Source organism: Oryctolagus cuniculus, chromosome 11 (assembly GCF_964237555.1).
Source record: "Oryctolagus cuniculus chromosome 11, mOryCun1.1, whole genome shotgun sequence".
Lineage (NCBI taxonomy): Eukaryota > Metazoa > Chordata > Mammalia > Lagomorpha > Leporidae > Oryctolagus > Oryctolagus cuniculus.
In genome coordinates this window covers 15,266,426-15,285,540 of record NC_091442.1, presented here as the reverse complement: position 1 = coordinate 15,285,540, position 19,115 = coordinate 15,266,426, and the positions used below count along the sequence as shown (strand labels likewise).

The following is a 19,115-nucleotide window of genomic DNA, read 5'->3' as shown; positions in this document are numbered from 1 at the left end:
GATTGCTTTGGTTTTTCATTCATGTGGTTTTTGATAATAGCTGTTGATTTGTCGGGGGCCCACTGCGTCCTGGGAGCATGGGTCAGTGCTGTTTTCCGGTGCCCAGGGCATCCTGGGTGACGCATCTGCCCCTGTTTCCCTCTGAGAACCCTCCTGCAGAGCCCAGCTTGTCCATCCGGTGGCCGTGGGCTGAGCTCTGGTGTCATCCTGGAGCAACCTGCTCCTCTCCTGTGCTGGATCCTCCTTATTATGAGGTTTCTCTTCTGGCTTTTGGTGGAGGAGTGCATTCTTCTGAGATCTGTACAGGGAGATAGGTTTTTGGTAATTTCATATTCAAAAAAGTCTTCTTTCTACCTAATTTTTTAAAAAAAACTTCTAGTTTATTTTCATTTTATTTGGAAGGTAGAGAGGAGAGACAGATCTTGAATCTGCTGGTTCTCTCCCCAAATGTCAGTTGCTCCATTTCCAATTCAGCTCCCTGCTCATGGCCTGGGAAAAGCAGCAGTGTGGGCATCCCACGTAGGCGCTGGTTCAAGACCCGGATACTCTGCATTTAGGATGAGAAGAGGTTCAGGGGGCACTGTGACGTAGTGGTTAAAGCCACCGCCTGCAGTGCTGGAATCCCCTATGGAAGCCAGTTCGAATCCTGGCTGCTCCACTTAGGATTCAGTCCCTTGTGTTTTTTTTTTTTTTCTTTTTTTTTAAGATTTATTTATTTATTTATTTGAAAGTCAGTTACACAGAGAAAGAAGGAGAGGCAGAGAGAGAGAGAGAGGTCTTCCATCCGCTGGTTTATTCCCCAGTTGGTCACAGCGGCCGGAGCTGCACTGATCCAAAACCAGGAGCCAGGAGCTTCTTCCGGGTCTCCCACATGGGTGCAGGGGCCCAAGCACTTGAGTCATCTTCTACTGCTTTCCCAGGCCATTAGCAGAGAGCTGGATCAGAAGTGGAGCAGCTGGTACTTGAACTGGTGCCCATATGGGACACCGGCACTGCAGGCCCCCGTAATTTTTAAAAGTTATTTTATTTGAAAGGCCAAGAGACAGATGGAAAGATTTTTCCATCTGTTGGTTCACTCCCTAAATTACCACAACAGCTAGGACTGGGCCAGGCTGAAGCTAGCAGTCCAAAGTTCATCTGGTTCTCCCACAAGGGTGGCGGGAGCCCATGTACCTGAGCCATCATCTGCTTCCTCCCAGTATCTGCATTAGCAGGAGGTTGGATTGGAAACACAGTAGCCAGGACTCAAACCAGTGTCCTGTGTCATTGGGTGCTGGCATTCCAGCCGACAGCTTAACCTGCTGCACTGTAAGGCCCGCCCTGGTGCAAAAAATTTTTGAAATCTGTGCATATGAGGGGGTCTTTAAAAAGTTTGTGAAAAATGCATGTCATGGGAAAATTATGTGGATTTTTAATTTTTTCTTTGCATCCAGATTTATCCCCTCCCCTCCACTAAGATTGATTTTTTTTTTTTAAAGAAAGAGATACAGAGTAAGGGGAAGGTTTTTGGTCTACTGGTTCATTCCTCAAATGGCCGGAGCTGTCAGGTCTGGGCCAGGCTGAAGATGGTAGCCTGGAACTCCGTGTGGGTGGCAGGGACTCAAGCGCTTGGGCTGTCTTCCACTGCTTTCCCAGGCTTTAGCAGGGAGCTGAATGGAAGTGGAGCAGCTGGGACTCAAACTGGTGTCACGGGTGGTGACTTAACCCACTGTGCCACAACCCCGGCACCCCAAATAAAGATATCTTTCAATTCCATTTCCACTGACTTTCCTTTTTTTTTTCTTTTAAAAAAAGACTTATGTTTTATTTATTTGAAAGGTGAGTTAGAGAGGGAGAAACAGAGATCTTCTATGTGCTAGTTCACTCCCCAGACAGGTCAGGAGCTTCTTCCAGGTCTCTCATGTGGGTGCAGGGGCCCAAGGTCTTGGACCATCTGTTTTCCCAGACACATTAGCAGGGAGCAAGACTGGAAGTGGAGCAACTGGGACTTGAACCGGTGCCCATGTGGGGTGCTGGCATCACAGGCGGCGGCTTAACCTGCTATGCCACAACATCAGCTCCTCTACCAACTTTTCAGGTATTCTTGTACATTGATAGATGTGGCAGTCTGTCCTGCCAGATTAGACTCCAAGTGACAACCACCTGTCTTTTTTTTTTTTTTTTTTTTTTGACAGGCAGAGTTAGACAGTGAGAGAGAGAGACAGAGAGAAAGGTCTTCCTTTTCTGTTGGTTCACCCCCCAAATGGCCGCCACGACTGGCGCACCACACTGATCTGAAGCCAGAAGCCAGGTGCTTCTTCCTGGTCTCCCATGTGGGTGCAGGGCCCGAGCACTTGGGCCATCCTCCATTGCCTTCCCGGGCCACAGCGGAGAGCTGGACTGGAAGAGGAGCAACCGGGACAGAATCCAGCTCCCCAACCGGGACTAGAACCCGGGTACCGCCTGTCTTAGTTGCTGATGTAGTGCCAGTTGGGTCATAAATTTGCCATCTCGGAGATCCGGGGTAATGCTCTCACTGTTAAGGGATAGAAACCTGTGGAACTTCATCTTCACCTTGGAGCTGCAAAAGTCCCTGAGTTCCTGCAGCTGCACACTCACGGGCAGCGGCGGGAGCGGCCCAGGGAGGTCAGCGCTGTCGGGGGCGGGGTGCTCCCGGCCGCCGAGCTGGGAGGCTGAGGTCCCGTTTGCCCCTGCAGGACAGACAATGCTGTGAAGAATCACTGGAACTCCACCATCAAAAGGAAAGTGGACACGGGAGGCTTCCTGAGCGAGTCCAAGGACTGCAAACCCGTGTACTTGCTGCTGGAGCTCGAGGACAAGGACAGCCCGCAGGGTGCCCGGGCAGCCGAAGGCCAGGTGGGGCGTCCTCCGCACTGCAGCCCCTGCAGTGGTCGGTTGCTTTGATGTTTTTGTTTCAGACTTTGCAGAGTGACAAGAAAGAGAGCTCTTCCATCTGCTGGTCCTCTTCCCAAATGCCCCCACAACAGCCAGGTCTGGGCCAGGTCAAAGCCAGGAGCCAGGAACTTTCCCCTGGTCTCCCGCTTGGGTGGCAGGGGCCCAAGAACTTGGGACATCTTTCGTTGCCTTCCCAAGCACATTAGCAGGAAGCTAGATGGGAAGTAGAGCAGCCTGGACTCAAAGTGATGCTGGTGTCACAAGCGGTGGCTTAACCCGCTGAGCCACCATGCTGGCCCCAGCTGGTTTATTTTACGTTTGTTCCTCGCTGTCTCATTGAATGCCTGTCCTCAGCTGTTCCTTAGCCTCTGCCACAGGGTATAAAGGCAGGTGCATGTGTCTGGCACCTTTGCTGTGACACACTTCTGCTTGGCATGCGCACTTGTCTTCCCAGTGAGGGGTGACACCAGCCCATTAGGTAAAATTGAGAATAAGGTTGAGGATGTCCTTGGCCTCCTGGCCTTGTCACAGCTTCCTTCTTACCTGCTGTTCTTTCCAGTCTCTTTCTCTCTCTCTCTGTTTCTGAGAGACAGGAACAGACAAATCTTTCATTCTCTTCTTCACTCCCAGAATGCCTGCAACAGCCAGGGCTGGGCTGGACAGAAGCCAGGAGTGTGGAACCCACTCTGGGTCTCCCACACAGTCTGCAGGCACCCAGCTACGTGAGCCATCACGTCTGCCTCCTGGGTGTACATTAGTAGAAAGTTGGGGTTAAGTACCTAGGCCAGATACCAACTAAAGCACTCCAACATGAGATGCGGGTGTCATAAGTGAAAGGTGGGGGCTAGTGTTGTGCCACGCTGGGTTATGTGGCCACTTGAGGCACCAGAATCTCGTTAGAGTGCTGGTTTGCGTCCTGGCTGCTTTATTTACGATCCAGCTTCCTGCTGATGTGCCTGGAAAAGCAGTGGCTGATGGTGCAAGTCCTTGGGCCAGTTGTCGGAGGCCAGGATGGAGTTCACGGCTTCTGGCTTTGATCTGGCCCAGCTCCTGCCTTTGCTGATAGTTGGGGAGTAACCCCGTGGATGGAAGATCTCTTGTCTCTCTTTCAGTCACATGTCAAATAAATAAATAGTATGTAAAAGCATGTTTGTCATTAACAGTCAGATGTATGGAGTTAAAATCTGTATTAAATGTTTGTGTTTGTGTGCGGTTCTGAGATGAGCAAGGTAGAGAGTGTTTCCATAACCTTTGAAGTTCCTGGGTGTGGTCAGCTACTGACCCTCACCCCCCCCCCCACCCCCCCAACCCCCCGCCGTGACAGCTGCTCCCCTGTTTTCTGTTTTTGTCTTTGCAACAATGTGTGTGGAGTCTGGACTTTGTGTTGTGTTTCTATGGAAACTCAGCAGGGTGCGTGTGCATGGGAGACTGCAGGTGGCTTTCCCTTCTCTGGGATGCGTGTGTTGAGCAGAGTCTTGTAGGGAACCGGTTGTCTAAGTGGCCTTCTCATAGTGTTTGTGGAAGCCCCCTGCCTTCCATTAGAGCATGTGTTTTTTTATTTTTAAGATTTATTTTATTTATCTGAAAATCAGAGTTACAGAGAGATTCCATCTGCTGGTTCACTCCCCAAATGGCTATACTGGTCAGAGCTGGGGTAATCTGAAGCCAGGAGCTTCTTCCAGGTTTTCCACCTGGGTACAGGGGCCCAAGCACTTGGGCCATCTTCTGCTTTCCCACGCGCATTATCAGGGAGCTGGATTGGAGGTGGAGCAGCCGGGACTCAAACCAGAGCCCGTATGAGATGCTGGTGTTGCGGGTAGTGGCTTTACCACTACTCCATAGCTCTGGTTCCCAGCTATACATTTTTTTTTTTCTTTTTAAGATTTATTTTATTTATTTGAAAGGCAGAGTTGAAGAGGCAGAGAGAGAGAAGGTCTTCCATCTGCTGGTTCACTCTCCAGATGGCCGCAGTGGCCGGAGCAGCACCGATCTGAAGCCAGGAGCTTCTTCTGGGTCTCCCACATGGGCACAGGGGCCCAAGGACTTGGGCCATCTTCCACTGCTTTCCCAGGCCATAGCAGAGAGCTCTGGATCGGAAGTGGAGCAGCCAGGACTAGAACTGGCACCCATATGGGATGCCGGCACTACAGACCGGGCTTTAACCCACTGTGCTACAGTGCTGGCCCCATCCCATCTATAAATTTTTTTTTTTTTTTTGACAGGCAGAGTGGATAGTGAGAGAGAGAGACAGAGAGAAAGGTCTTCCTTTTGCCGTTGGTTCACCCTCTAATGGCCGCTATGGCTGGCGCGCTGCGGCCGGTGCACCGCACTGATCCGAAGCCAGGAGCCAGGTACTTATCCTGGTCTCCCATGGGGTGCAGGGCCCAAACACTTGGGCCATCCTCCACTGCACTCCCTGGCCACAGCAGAGAGCTGGCCTGGAAGAGGGGCAACCGGGACAGAATCCGGCACCCCAACTGGGACTAGAACCGGGTGTGCCGGCGCCTCTAGGTGGAGGATTAGCCTATTGAGCCACGGCGCTGGCCCCATCTATAAATTTTTAATGAAATCTTTATCTCATCCCCTTGTCTTTCTGCTCAGTTGGCAGCAGTGGTGATAAAAGCTAGCATTGCAGTAGGATCCTTGACCTCGCCTTGCTGATCTGCGTAGCGTCCTGATGACCTTAGTGTTCTGTTTTAGAAGGAAGCGGAAACCCAGGGAGGGCGCACAGCCTCCCCAGGGTCAGAGAGTCGATGGCAGCGTTCTGTTAGCCCTGAGCCGCTGCCGGCTCCCCAGCCCCACTCTGCCCCTGTTCACGTGGATCTTGCTCGCCATGTGTTTCACAGGGGTCAGCTCCAGGAGAACAGGTCCAGGTTTAGACAGGCCGGAGAGCAGCTCGAGAGCCTTCCGGGGATTTGTGCCTCTCGTCAGTGAGGGGAGAGCACACACAAAACACAGCTGCTTGCTGCTGGAGGCCGACGACTGCGGCAAGCAGGTCGGCGCCCGGCTCTGCCCTCAGCTGGTTAGAGATGTTTTACAAATGACGGTGGCAGGCAACCAAGGAGCTACACGGCAGAGCTGTTAGTTCCTCGGCCTGTGGGTGCCGTGACCACCAGGGGACCTGATTAACTGTTCTCCCAGCAAAGTAGTCTTTATAAATCGCATTGAAAAGGCAGAGACTTTGCATGACAGAGCTCCCACCTGCTAGTTACTCCCCCAATGCCCACAACAGCCAAGGCTGGGCCAGGCCAAAGCTAGGAGCCTGGAGCTCCATCCAGGTCTCCCACGTGGGTGATGGGGACTCAGGTAATTGAGCTATGTCACCTGTTGCCTCCTAGGCTGTGCATTAACAGGAAGTTGGATTGGAAGCAGAGCTGGGGCTCAGCTGCACCAGATGCCCTTCCCACAAATGTTTTCCAGGCTGCCTGGGTCTGCCAGCGCCAGCGCCCTGTTTCCAGGGTCTCCCAGGGCCAGCGCCCTGTTTCCTGGGTCTCCCAGGGCGAGCGCCCTGTTTCCTGGGTCTGCCAGGGCGAGCGCCCTGTTTCCTGGGTCTGCCAGGAGGCCAGCTGCTGCAAAGGATTTTCCTCAGTTTTTTTTTTTTTCATTTATAAGCTACATGCATTTTTTCCCCTCTTTTGAAAATATTTATTTGAAAGTCAGAGCTGGGGGCCGGTGTTGTGGCATAGTGGATAAAGCTGCCACCTGCAGTGCTGGCATCCCATATGGGTGCCAGTTTGAGTCCCGGCTGTTCCACTTCCGATCCAACTCTCTACTAGGGCCTGGGAGAGCAGCAGAAGATGGCCCAAGTCCTTGGGCCCTTGAACCCACATGGGAGACCTGGAGGAGGCTCCTGACTCCTGGCTTCTGATTGGCATAGCACTGGCTGTTGTGGGCATCTGAAGAGCGAATCAGCGGATGCAAGACCTCTTTCTCTGCCTCTCTATAACTCTTGCCTTTCAAATAGATAAATAAATCATTTAAAAAAAAAAAAAAAAGAGCCACAGAGAGAGAGGTAGACATCTTCCTTCCACCTGCTAGTTCACTCCCCAGATGGCTGCAGTGCCAGTGCTGGGTCAGGCTGAAGCCAGGAGCTTCATTTGGGTCTCCCATGTGGGTGCTGGGGCCCAGGCACTTGGGCCATCTTCTGCTAATTTCCTAAGCACATTTAGCAGGGAGCTGGATTGGAACAGCCAGAACTTGAACCAGTGCCCATATGGGATGCCGGTGTCTCGGCAGCTTTACCTGCTACACCACAATGCTGGCCCCAGCTACATGCAGTTTTCAGAGTTTAATTTTGAAATAATGTGAAGCATTCAGGAACCAGATTCATTGATTTTGAACACTTAGCCAGAGTTGCCCGATCTCTCTCTCTTTTTTTTTTTTTTTTCACCTGAGCCATTTGAGAGCTGGTTGCTGCTGAATGCTTTTCCCCTTCATCCTCCAGTGTGGATGTCCTCAGGGTCAGGGGCCCACATCCACGACTGCACGCAGCTGCAGCCGGCTCAGGACGCGTGTCTAGTCCTCCGTGCGTGTCCCATTGCTCCTGCCCTGGTGCAGCCAGGAGCAGGCCTGCACTAACTTGTCCTGGTGCTGTCACCTGCCCTGCTCAGTTAGTCTCACAAGATTGAGAGTGTGTGGCCAGGTATCTTAACAGAGCGTCTCAAATTGGACTCATCCAGGCTCCCTTACTGTTAGACTGAGTGCATGTTTTGCTGGAAGCTACTGCATAATTTGTATTTCAACCAGAAAATCCAGACGGTGTGCCCTTGTGACCCACAGGGCGGTCTTGTGACCGGCTGGCCCCCGGCGCCCCCTGCCATGAAGGAGGAGGAAGGCAGTGAGGAGGAGGCGGCCGCAGCCCCTTCTGCCGAGCCGGAGCTCGCCCCTGTACAGCTGAACAGCGTGCACACTCCGGAGCCCTCGCAGGAATTCCCCAAGCGCGAGGACCAGGAGGGCTCCCCGCCGGAGACGAGCCTGCCCTACAAGTGGGTGGTGGAGGCCACCAACCTCCTCATCCCTGCCGTGGGCTCCAGCTTCTCGGAGGCCCTGGACCTGATCGAGTCGGTATGTGGGTTGCGCTGGGTGAGGAGTGCTGCTGTCGCGGCCTGCTTCCCGCTCACTCCATTGCTGCCACTGAGGGCGCAGGCTGAGCACCCGGCCCTGGGCCTGGGCCTGGGGTCACTGAGTCAGCCACTGGGCAGTTAGTTCTTTCCTTTGGGGGGGGTGTGCAGAGTGGATCCTAGCCCTTTTGTACCCCATAGGGTGAGGTGGGAAGGCTTCCCTATGTGGCTAACTGCCAGGGGACTGGGATATTTGTGGCTTTACAAGGTTGGGTTTCCCTGGAGAGGGGACTGGGAAGTGCTGGGGTGGAGCGGTGAGTGGGTCTCCCTGGCCTGCTTACCTTGCTCCTGGGTGGGGGAGGGGCACACCTGGCCCTGACGTCCTGCAGGGCGGGTCTGGGGAGTTCAGCCCCACACTCGCTCCCTTCCTCTCAGGCGTCCTGTCTGCTGAGAATAAGGGCGCTCTCGAGTCACCATCTGTGTACTCTTGCTGGGCTCTGAGCTTAATTAAGTGCGGTTCATAGGGTGCCCTGTCAGGTGTGTCCTTTCTCTGGCCAGTAGATGAGAGTGAGGTTCGGAGTGAGCCTGGTGCTCTTGACTGTGATAAGGGGGAGGGTTGGACGATGCTGTCCCCAGGGGAGAATCTGCTCGGTGCCCCCCTGACCTTGTGTTGGCACCCTGTCACGGAGTCCACTGTGGGGCCCGCTCGACCCTCGACCCTCGGGGCTGTCATTGCTGCTTGAGATGTGAGACCGGCAGACCCTGATCTGTTTTCACAAGTAGCCTCACCTCCACCCTCTGGGTGCTGAGAGGGGCGTGGAGGGGAGAGCTGGGCCAGGCTGAGCCTAGGACGGTCAGTACCTCCCCCTGAGAGTCACAGTGGAGGGGGAGCACCTGCTGTGTGCTGGCCCACACTTAATTGTACAGGTATCCCTTTTGATCAGGAGTGGTGTGAATTTTGCGAAGCATGTGTATCGTGGTTAGATATGGGGATAGCACCAAGTCTAAACGTGAAATTCATTTATGTTTTGTGTGTATGTTGCCTGAAGGTAATTTCACAAAATATTTTTTAATTTTGTGCATGAAACAAGGATTCATGGTATGGAATTTTCCACTTGTGGCATCATTGTAATTCTTAAAAACTTTCAGAGTTGGGGGCGTTTTGGTTTTTGGATTTTCATATGAGGGATACTCACCCTGTATCCAGCCATCGAATGTGTGCTGGGTGCCAGGCCTGTTCCAACCTGTGTGCCCTTAGCTGTTGGGCAGCTCGGTGATGTGGGTAGGACTCCCAAGCTCAGAGGGTAGGGGACTGGTCCAGTGTCACGGAGCTCTGACCGTCTTGCTCTGCTATCTGGGGTCACAGCATCTGCAGAAGCCACTCCAGACAGTCCTCAGAGGTTGTGCTTCTGGTCTGTTCGATGCTATCAGTTCTGGGCCTCCCTGAGACTGGAATGTGGGCCTGCAGTTAGCACTGCCTGGAGCCGGCCTCCATGCATAGGAGTGAACTGCCTGAGGCTCCTGCAGGTCCTAGTGAGCAGAAATTGCCCCTGGGGTCTGGGCCTAGAGACCTCCAGGGGCCACAGGGAAGCCTCTGTCTGCAGAGCCTTGCCTTGTAATCAACTGCATAGAGGTGGGAAGCCCAGGAGCAGTCTCAGGTTTGCTGTTAGAAACTCAGTGACACCAGGCAGGTGAGGGCCCAGTTCTTTGTAGGGCTGTTGTTGGGGTGGGGGTGGGGGATAGCTCATGAAGAGCTCCAAGGAAGCCCCACCATTGGACAGGCGGCCCGACCGCTGCACTGGTTCACCTCCAACAGAAAACTGAGCGGATGCCTGACCCCGTGAACGGTCAGTCCTGGGCTGTGGGCTCACACCTGTCACCTGTGTGCTGACCTTGGTGAACGAGCCCCGCTGTAGTAAGAGCAGAGTAACTGTGGTTGTTGCTGGCCTCCCTCCCTCACCCAGGACCCTGATGCTTGGTGCGATCTGAGTAAGTTTGACCTCCCCGAGGAGCCTTCCGCAGAGGGCAGCATCCACAGTAGCCCAGTGCAGCCTCAGGCACCACCCCAGCAGCAGGCACTGACACCCCGCCAGCCGGCGGGCCTGGTGCCCAACGTGACCGAGTACCGCCTGGACGGCCACACCATCTCGGACCTGAGCCGCAGCAGCCGGGGCGAGCTGATCCCCATCTCCCCCAGCACAGACATCGGGGGCTCCGGCACCGGCACCCCGCCCTCGGTGCTCAAGCGGCAGAAGAAGCGGCGAGTGGCCCTGTCCCCCGTCACGGAGAGCAGCGCCAGTCTCTCCTTCCTGGACTGCAACAGCCTCACACCCAAGACCACGCCTGTCAAGACGCTGCCCTTCTCGCCCTCCCAGGTGTGTTCCCCTGGCCAGACACTCAGCAGGTGGAGGTGACGGACACCTGGGCCCAGCACACACTCCACAGCCAGCATTTATTGAGCACCAGCTGTATGCCTGGCTGGGTGCTCGGCCGTGACGTCCCAGGGCTCTCTCCCCTCCCCTGGCTGGGCCTTGAGGACCCACAGGCAGGCCATCATGTTATCTCGCATCCTTTCTCTCCCTTGGCAGTTTCTTAACTTCTGGAACAAGCAGGATACCCTGGAGCTCGAGAGCCCCTCACTGACGTCCACTCCAGTGTGCAGCCAAAAGGTGGTGGTGACCACGCCCCTGCACCGGGATAAGACACCGCTGCACCAGAAGCACGCCGCGTGAGTGTCCCGCCGCGCCTGCTGGCCGTCCCGGGCGGGCGCCCTCGAACACCTGCAGACTGAAGAGTCTCCTGGCCACCGCGCTGCCTCTTCCTGTTCTTCCCCTTTGCTCTTCCTGCCTTTTTTATGTTTTTTGTTTGTTTGTTTGTTTTTATATTTTTATTTATTTATTTTTTGACAGAGTGGATAGTGAGAGAGAGACAGAGAGAAAGGTCTTCCTTTGCTGTTGGTTCACCCTCCAATGGCCGCCGCGGCCGGCGTGTTGCGGCTAGCGCACCGCGCTGATCTGATGGCAGGAGCCAGGTGCTTCTCCTGGTCTCCCATGGGGTGCAGGGCCCAAGCACTTGGGCCATCCTCCACTGCACTCCCAGGCCACAGCAGAGAGCTGGCCTGGAAGAGGGGCAACTGGGACAGAATCCGGTGCTCTGACCGGGACTAGAACCCGGTGTACCAGTGCGGCTAGGCGGAGGATTAGCCTAGTGAGCCGCGGCGCCAGCCTTTGGTTTGTTTGTAAGATTTATTTATTTATTTGAAAGGCGAAGTTACAGAGAGAGAGATTGCTCTTCAAGCTGCAGGTTCATTCCTCAAGTGGCTGCAGCGGCCAGGGCTGGGCCAGTCCGAAACCAGGAGCCCGGAACTCCACCTGGATCTCCCTTGTGGGTGGCAGTGCTCAAGCACTTGGGCCGTCCTTTGCTGTCTTCCCAGGCTCTTTAGCAGGAAGCTGGATTAGAAGTGGAACAGCTGGGACCCAAATTGGTGCTTACATGGGATGTTGGCATGGCAGGCGGATGCTTGATCCACGGCACCACAACGCCGGCTCCCATTTTAAAATTTGATGGTTTTTTATGTCAATCGCACAGAGTCCAAATGGCTGTGGGAAGTGTAATCCCGTGGCCTCCCCGCCCTTTTGAAGTTGCCTGAGCAGGTTGGTTGTGTTTGAGTGGCTTCGCGTGCAGAGCAGCAGGACCCCAGCACTGGGCTCCGAGGAGCACTGTCAAGAGTGATGGTGGTGCCCCTGCCCTCCTGGCTTATGCAGCACAGCCTTCCCCACACGTGGGCGCGGCTTCCCTGCTCCTCTGCTTGCCACGTTTGCTGCAGGAGAAGCGTGGCTGTTACTGCGTGAGGAGGTTCTGTGACCTCGGCACCGAGCGTAGTCGCAGAAAAGCCTTACGGAGCCCTCCATCAGAGCTGTTGAACTAGAGCGTAACTTGGGAGTGAAACCAGACTTCGAGGCCATTAGACAGTGGTGCTGCGGGGAGCACTGCTGCTCTTGACTGCTCCGACTTGTCCATGTCCTTGCTCAGCTTCCCTTCTCCACAAAGAGGCTCCTCCTCCCCCGTCCGCCGGCTCGCCACCTGGTTCTGTGCATCTGGAAAGGCGCCTTGATTTTCTGAAAGAGGCTCTCGCAGGGAGTAGATCTCGGCTGCCAGTTGTGTCTTTAGTGGTTTAAAGGAGTTTGTGCGTCTGCTGTGCGGTTTCTCACGGGTTGTCAACAGCTTGAATAGAGCACACCATGGTGTGCTTTTCTTTGTTTCTTTTTTTAAAGATTTGTTTATTTGCTTGAAAGACAGAGTTACAGAGAGGCAGAGGCAGAGAGCGAGATCTTTCATCCTCTGATTCACTCTACAAATGGCTGCAATGGCTGGAGCCAGGTTGACCCAAACCCAGGAGCCCGGAGCTGCTTCTGCGTCTCCCACGTGGTTGCAGGGGCCAGGGACTTGAGCCATCTTCCACAGCTTTCCCAGGCCATAGCAGAGAGCTGGATCGGAAGTGGAGCAGCCAGGACTAGAACTGGTGCCTATATGGGATGCTGGCACTGCAGGCTGTGGCTAAACCAGCTGCACCATGCTTACATCTGATGTTGGTTGAGCTCTTTGGACCTGTGTGTTTATAGTTTTCATCAGATTTGGAAAAATGTCAGCCATTATTTCTTCAAAAACATTTGCTGGCTGTCCACCTGCAGCCCCTCGGGAGACTCCACAGTGACACGTGTGTTAAGCCACATAGTTATCCCCCAGCTCACCAGGGCTATGCTTTTTTTTTTTTTTTTTTTTTTTTAAAGATTTTTATTTATTTATTTAAAAGAGCGATCTCCCATCTGCCACTTCACTCCCAAGTGTCTGTAACAGCAGCCAGAGCTGGGCAAGGTCAGAGCTGGTGCTGGCACTCTGTGTGGTCTCCCACGTGAGCGCTGGGTACGCAAGTGCTTGGAGCCCTCATCTCTGCCTCCCAGAGTGCGCAGTAGCAGGAAGCTGGAAATGGAAGCAGAGCCGGGGCTTGAACACAGGCGCTCTGATGCGAGAGGAAGCCATCCCAGCAGCTGCCCCTCATGAATTCTTCCTGCTTTCTGCCCCTCATTTCCTGCCTTAGCGGGTCCTTCATCCCTCAGTCTACATCATTTTCAGCTTAATCTCTTGTCCCTCATCTTAAGCTGGTTAGCCAACCTTGGTGGGACCGTTGTGGCACTGTTTGCTGGTTCACCGGTCTGGTCACTTGCCAAGATCGCTGGCTCACGGGATTTTTCCATCTGCAAGCAGCCAGGTGCACCCCCTTTCCGCGTCGGCTTCCGTGGGTTTTCTCATGGGTCTGTGCTCATCCTTACTGATGCTGCAAAATAGAAGCTCCAGGGTTTGCTCGTGGGGCTGAGTTGACCCTTCACTGCGCTCTGAACTGTGGGTGCTCGCCTGAGCAGTGCTCCTCCTCATGCAGCGGGCCTGTGTGTCCCACCAGGGAGACAGCAAGAGTTGGAGAAGAGATTGTGTGGGTCCTTTCTTATTTCTAGTCCCAAAGAAGGGAGAAGAGTGGCCCACCTTCTTAACCTTTCACCTCCTCCTGCAAGGCTGGGGCCCAGTGTCCAGGAGGGCGCCTCTGCCTGCCCCCAGGTGCTGACCAGCTGGGTGTTTCTGGTGTCCTTGAGAGTCAGCCAGGTCATGTGTCTAGGCTGCTCAGGCCCCGCGGGCCCAGCATGAGGGACAGTGTTCAGGGTCTGGTATCTGCTGGCAGAGTGAAGTTTGCCCACAGTGCACCCTGCCCCTGCCATCCTCATTGTCCTCACCCAGCAGGGGTCGTGCATGGGGTCCTCTCCCAGGCAGATGAAGCGTTTTGGGAGTTCTGCTTCTGGGCCAGGCCGTCCCAGGGATTCTCTGCTTGTGTGCGCATACCGAGGTGATCTGCAGACACCCAGGGAGATGCTGGCCTTGCCGTCTCAGCCTGCAGTCCTTGCTGTCCCGTGTGCCCTCTGGAGAGGGGCCCGGCAGGAATGCAGTCTTCCCAGTCCCCGCCCTACCCCACTGCTGCTGCCGCCGCTCCTTGTGCCTACAGCATGGCCCCTGCTCTGTCTGCTTGTGTTCTGGAAGCCCTGAGTCTGGACTCTGAGCAGCATCCGTTACCACCTTCTTGATCCTTTCTGTTTCCAGGGAGGGCCCTCTCTTGGAGCCCTGGCTTGGACCTGGGCAGGGATCAGCTCTGTACAACCTGGGGCCAGCGGTGCAGGGCAGGGGAGATCAGAGCCATGGGCAGCAGTCTCTGTGCAGCCACTTGCCCCCAGCCCCCATCACTAAGCCTCCGCCCTTGGCCCCCGCAGGTTTGTGACCCCAGATCAGAAGTACTCCATGGACAACACTCCCCACACGCCCACCCCGTTCAAGAACGCCCTGGAGAAGTATGGACCCCTGAAGCCCCTGGTATGTGGCGTGGTCACCGCTGCGGGTCTCTGCCATGGGGTCTGGGGTTCACCCAACCCACCGACAGCTCCCGGGGCCCTTTTCCCCCGAGGTCTCATCGGATTGCTCTCTTGGGAAGGGGCAGGTGGTGCCAGTTTTACAAATGGGGAACTGAGGCTGTTATGATTGGTTCTCTCCACATTTCCTGGGCGCCATCAGTGTACCGGGCAGGCCACGGCCTGTGCTGGAGACACACAGGCTCCTAAGCATGTAGGGTGCTGGATACAGACAGTGAACACGCTATACAGCACTTTCAGCATGGTACGTGCTGGGGAGAAAGTGGATGGTACTGGCATGGGGAAGGCTGTCCTGGGGCGCTGTGCGTCCTCAGAATTGTCCCTCGCACTGGCAGGGTGGCCATGTGTCCCCTGGAGACAGCAGGTGTTTGGGAAGTCCCTAGAAGGGGAGAGAACAACCTGGCTGGAGAGAGCCTCAGCCTGAACACAGCCTGCAGCAGCTCCTCTGCCTTTGCTGCCCGAGTCTCCTGGGATGACCGAGGCAGCTGGACTGGGCTGGAGCTGACGCCGTTAGGCAGGGTTTCCAGGGCCCGAGTTACCGGCTGGCGAGGTGGGGTGCTGGTTCAAACTGCTGCTCCACGTCCGACTGGAGGTGCTCAGACCGCGTGCTGTCCAGACAGCCTTGAGAGGGCATCTTGCCACCTTGGCAGCCTTAATTAAGTAGGCAGGTGTGTCTCATGATGCCTGGGGCCACACCGTTCGCTGGGGAAGTGGAATTGAGCAAATCCATTAGTGAGCCTGGACTGTGGGCAGAGCCAGGCTTTTGGTCAACAGCCATTGGCTCCGGGTCAGACTCTGGGTCTCTGAGCCAGAGCTTCCGCCCTGCATGGATGACGGTTCTTGCCCAGGGCTAATCCCAACCCTGGCCGGCTCTGAGAGTCAAGATCAGAGCCAAGCTCGCCATCCCCTTGTCCCAGACAGGACAGTTAACGGCCCTCAATGATGCTTGTGAGGTGATGTCCAGGCCCCAGACCACCTTCCTGGTCTGCCCAGGACTGTCCACAGGAACAGGCTCTGTCTGGCACCAGACAGCCTACGTGTGGGGCCTCACTCGGTCTCTCCCACCCTCGCCCCAGCCGCAGACCCCGCACCTGGAGGAGGACCTGAAGGAGGTGCTGCGCTCCGAGGCCGGCATCGAGCTCATTGTTGAGGATGACGTGAGGCCCGAGAAGCAGAAGAGGAAGCCCGGGGTGAGGGCTGCTGGCCAGCAGGGCGTGGGTCCTGGGACGGGGGGCTGCGGTGTGCCCGGTGCCCCCCATGGTGATTACTGCTGAAACCCATCAGTGTCCTGGTGTCTCCTGCCCCCTCTCCCCTTGCTCCCTTACCTAGCGTTGTGTTTGGTCTTTGCCCAGTGGGCCCTGGGCTGCGTGTAGAGGGCGGTGCTGGGATCCAGACCTTCTTCGAGTTCAGTGGGTGGAGACAGCATTACCCTGGCACGTGGAGGACCAGCCTGGTGTGCATGGTGTGGAGGGACACAGGGGAGGCCAAGGGCATCCTTCTGATGGGCAGGGTGGTCTGGAGCGGCTGGCCAGGGCCAGGTGTCTGGGCTCTGAGCAGGAGTGGGAAGGGGTAGCCGTCTGCAGAGGAGCAGGCCAGGACGGTCCCCGGCTGGTGTGAGCCCAAGCCGGCCTCCCCCTGCTGTGTTGTCTTGAGTCTCCCCTTGGCTTTGTGCTGCTCTCCTTGTGTGTGTGTAGGGTGGGGGATGTTGGGTGGGCTACAGAGGGCAGCTGGCACAGACGCCTTCCCCAAGTGGACTCAGTGGCCCGTGTTTGGATGGACAGAAGTTGGCCCAGGGCCCTCTTGGGCCTCTCCACAGCAGTGGGGATAGTTCTGAGCCAGGGCAGCAGCTACTTGGGGCATGGTGCTGGGTTGGGGACATTGTCTCGGAGCCCCTCCCTGGTGTCGAGCAGACCCCTGGCTGTCTTCTTGGGTGCAGGGTGAGGGCTGGGGCATTCCTTGTGCAGGCTGTTTGTGCCAGATGCACCCCGAGGGTTGGCATGGCTGCATCACCCATCAGTGGGCCGCCATTCTCTGTGGCACTTGGTTCAGTGTTGGGCCTGTTTGTGGAAGGGGTGTTGGTCCCTTGGGGTGAGGAGCAGGTTTCTTTGTGGCTGAAAGTCAGTGCTGTGCCCTTGCTCTCAAGTCTATCCTGGGCATAGATTGAAGGTGCCCAAGTCTCCCTGGCAGAAATCCCCAGCAGCCACGCCTGGCTTGGAGACTCACCTGCTGCAGGGCCTTGTTCCGGGGCCATCTGTGGCAGCCCAGGCGCTGACCTGGGGACCCTGACACCCACCCTAACCACTGCCCTTTCCCACCCCCAGCTGCGGCGGAGCCCCATCAAGAAAGTGCGGAAGTCTCTGGCTCTGGACATCGTGGACGAGGACGTGAAGCTGGTGATGTCCACAATGCCAAAGGGTCTGGCTATGGTAAGGGGTCAACCACCCGCACCCTGGGCTGCAGAGGGCTCTGGGAGGGTGGGCTGTGTTGCTGGAACACCTTGGAAACTGTGACATGGGTCTCCAGGGTCTTCCCTTGCATTCTGCTCGTGGGGTGGCCGCAGAGAGTTACCAGGGTGCCTTGAGACACAGCCAGTTGGGTGGGGCCGCACCAGCCCTGGGATGGGGCCAGCCAGCTCCCAGGCTAGTGTGCTCGTCGAGCGAGGAGCCCTGGCCACCAGAGCGGTTGCTGCCTGTGCCGAGTGTGGGACCCAGATCTGTGCTATGCTGCTGATCCCTTGCAGCCAACATTGGGATGAGCCCCGCTCGCGCCAGTGCCCAAGAGAGAAGCAGTGAGCGGGGAAGGGGGGCTCATGGGCAGCTGTGGCTCTCAGGGTGGCAGCTGTGGCTCTCAGGGTCCTTGCGTAAAGGCCTCACTGTGGCTGGGCCTTCCAGCCAGGCAGGGGTCCTAGCACCCTCCAGGCAGACCCACCTCTGCCCCGGACATGGGAAATCACTGCCGCAAACATTGCAGCACGTGGTGGCGAGCACAGACTTGGAGCTGGGTGGGCGCGGGTTTGAGTCCCGACGCCCTGCTTGCTCCCTGGATCTGCTTCCCTGAATGCTGTCAGGAGGGCAGAGCCCAGCGGGAGGTGCGTGGTCCAGCCTCATTGCCACGGTGCGGGTCGCAGAGATGGTGGGGAGCTTTCCTGGCACCCTGGCTATGCCCGCGGCTGTGAGATGGGCCCTTCCAAGCCCCTTCCCCTCACCAAAGAGGCTTAGAGAAGTGAGCGTCCCACCCAGCAGCTCTGGAGCCAAAGGCGGGCTGGGATTGGACTGCACTTTCCTCTCCTTCCTGCTGAGCACTCCTGGCCGAATGGCGACTTGGGCTTGGTTTTGATTTCAGCCGACCAGCGCCCCCTCCGGCTCTGCCAGCCACGTCCTGTCTGGAGTCAAAGAGGACAACAGCCTGCTCAACCAGGGCTTCCTCCAGGCCAAGCCCGAGAAGGCAGGGCCAGCCCCGAAGCCCCGAGGCCACTTTGTGGCACCTGCTCCCGTGAGTGCTCACCTGGGGGCCCTGGCACAGGCTGCTCCCTGTGCCCCCGTGCTCCTCATGCCACTTCCTGGGGGAAGCCTCCCCCAACTCCATGCCCTGGACAGAGCCCCAGCTCCCAGCCCCTGTTGTGGCCTGACTGAGCTGTGATGTCTGTATTTGGATCACTCGACAGTGCTGGCCCTGCTGCTTGCCTGCCAGCCAGTGGCTTCTCTTGAGGTTGCTGCCACCCTGGGGCATGACAGGGTTTGGTCTCCTGGTCCAGCCTCCTCCTTAAGAGTTGGGGAAGGCCCCACGGATGGGGCGTGGCTTCTCCAGAGCCACCCAGGAAGGCAGACACAGTGCAGGGGGCTTCTGGCTTGGGGCTAGGAGGAGCTCATAGACATGCCCCACCCCATCCCTGCCTGGGACCTTCAGGGTCTCCCTGGGACGTGTGTCCCTTCCCTGCCTGGTGGTGACTCTTACCTCTCCCCAGATGACCAGCGCCTGGAAGACGGTAGCCTGCGGGGGCACCAGGGACCAGCTGTTCATGCAGGAGAAAGCCCGGCAGCTCCTGGGCCGCCTGAAGCCCAGCCACACGTCTCGGACCCTCATCCTGTCCTGAGGGCTGGGGGCCGTGAGCCGCTCTCATGTTTACAGGGGTTGGGGGCACAGGGGTACAAATGTGAGAGTCACCCTCAGGTGCCGCCAGCCCCTCCCCAGACTGCTCAGGTGGGGGCAGAAGGGCCACACACTGCAAGTGCAGCTGCGGGCGGCTCCTGGTGCTAACAGAACAAAGTCCCACTCCGGGGCCTGCCTGTCCCCTCCCCAGTGTTCCCGGGAGCCCGGGGCTGGCCTGGCCTCATCTCAGACCCCTGCTCAGGGCAGGGAATGTGGCCGGGCGCTCTTTTCCTCATTCAGCCTCTGTTTCATTTCCTTGAAAGAATAAACTAGTTTGTTTCTGTGTGCAGCTGCTGTTCCCCCAGGGAACATCTCTGGGGACAAGGGCCTCTGCCTCCTGCATCTTGTCTGGCCCTGGTCTCCACTGAGCTGCCTCCACGTCAGACTGGTGAGCAAGGAGGCATGGTGGACAGCTGGGCAGAGCCTTCCGGCCATGGTGGCCCGAGGCTGAGCAGGAGTCAGGACAGGCCTGGTGGCTCCGTACTCCTTGAGCGTGGCACCGGTTGCAGCTTGGCCTGCGTCCTGCCCTGCACCCAGTGGTACT

General features: G+C 56.7%; 1 protein-coding gene across 1 annotated transcript in view; it reads left to right on the top strand.

Annotated features, from left to right (window-relative positions):
* Window positions 1-18,860, top strand: part of MYBL2 (MYB proto-oncogene like 2) — a 31,735-nt gene extending 12,875 nt beyond the window's left edge. Inside the window, exons 6-14 of the mRNA XM_002721063.4 lie at window positions 2,697-2,856; window positions 7,675-7,959; window positions 9,920-10,330; window positions 10,544-10,683; window positions 14,267-14,366; window positions 15,499-15,612; window positions 16,744-16,848; window positions 17,765-17,914; window positions 18,387-18,860. Of these exons, the coding sequence (XP_002721109.3) occupies window positions 2,697-2,856; window positions 7,675-7,959; window positions 9,920-10,330; window positions 10,544-10,683; window positions 14,267-14,366; window positions 15,499-15,612; window positions 16,744-16,848; window positions 17,765-17,914; window positions 18,387-18,515 (1,594 nt within the window). The 3' untranslated portion in view covers window positions 18,516-18,860. The remainder of the gene's footprint in view (window positions 1-2,696; window positions 2,857-7,674; window positions 7,960-9,919; window positions 10,331-10,543; window positions 10,684-14,266; window positions 14,367-15,498; window positions 15,613-16,743; window positions 16,849-17,764; window positions 17,915-18,386) is intronic.
* The last annotated feature ends 255 nt before the right edge of the window (window positions 18,861-19,115 follow it).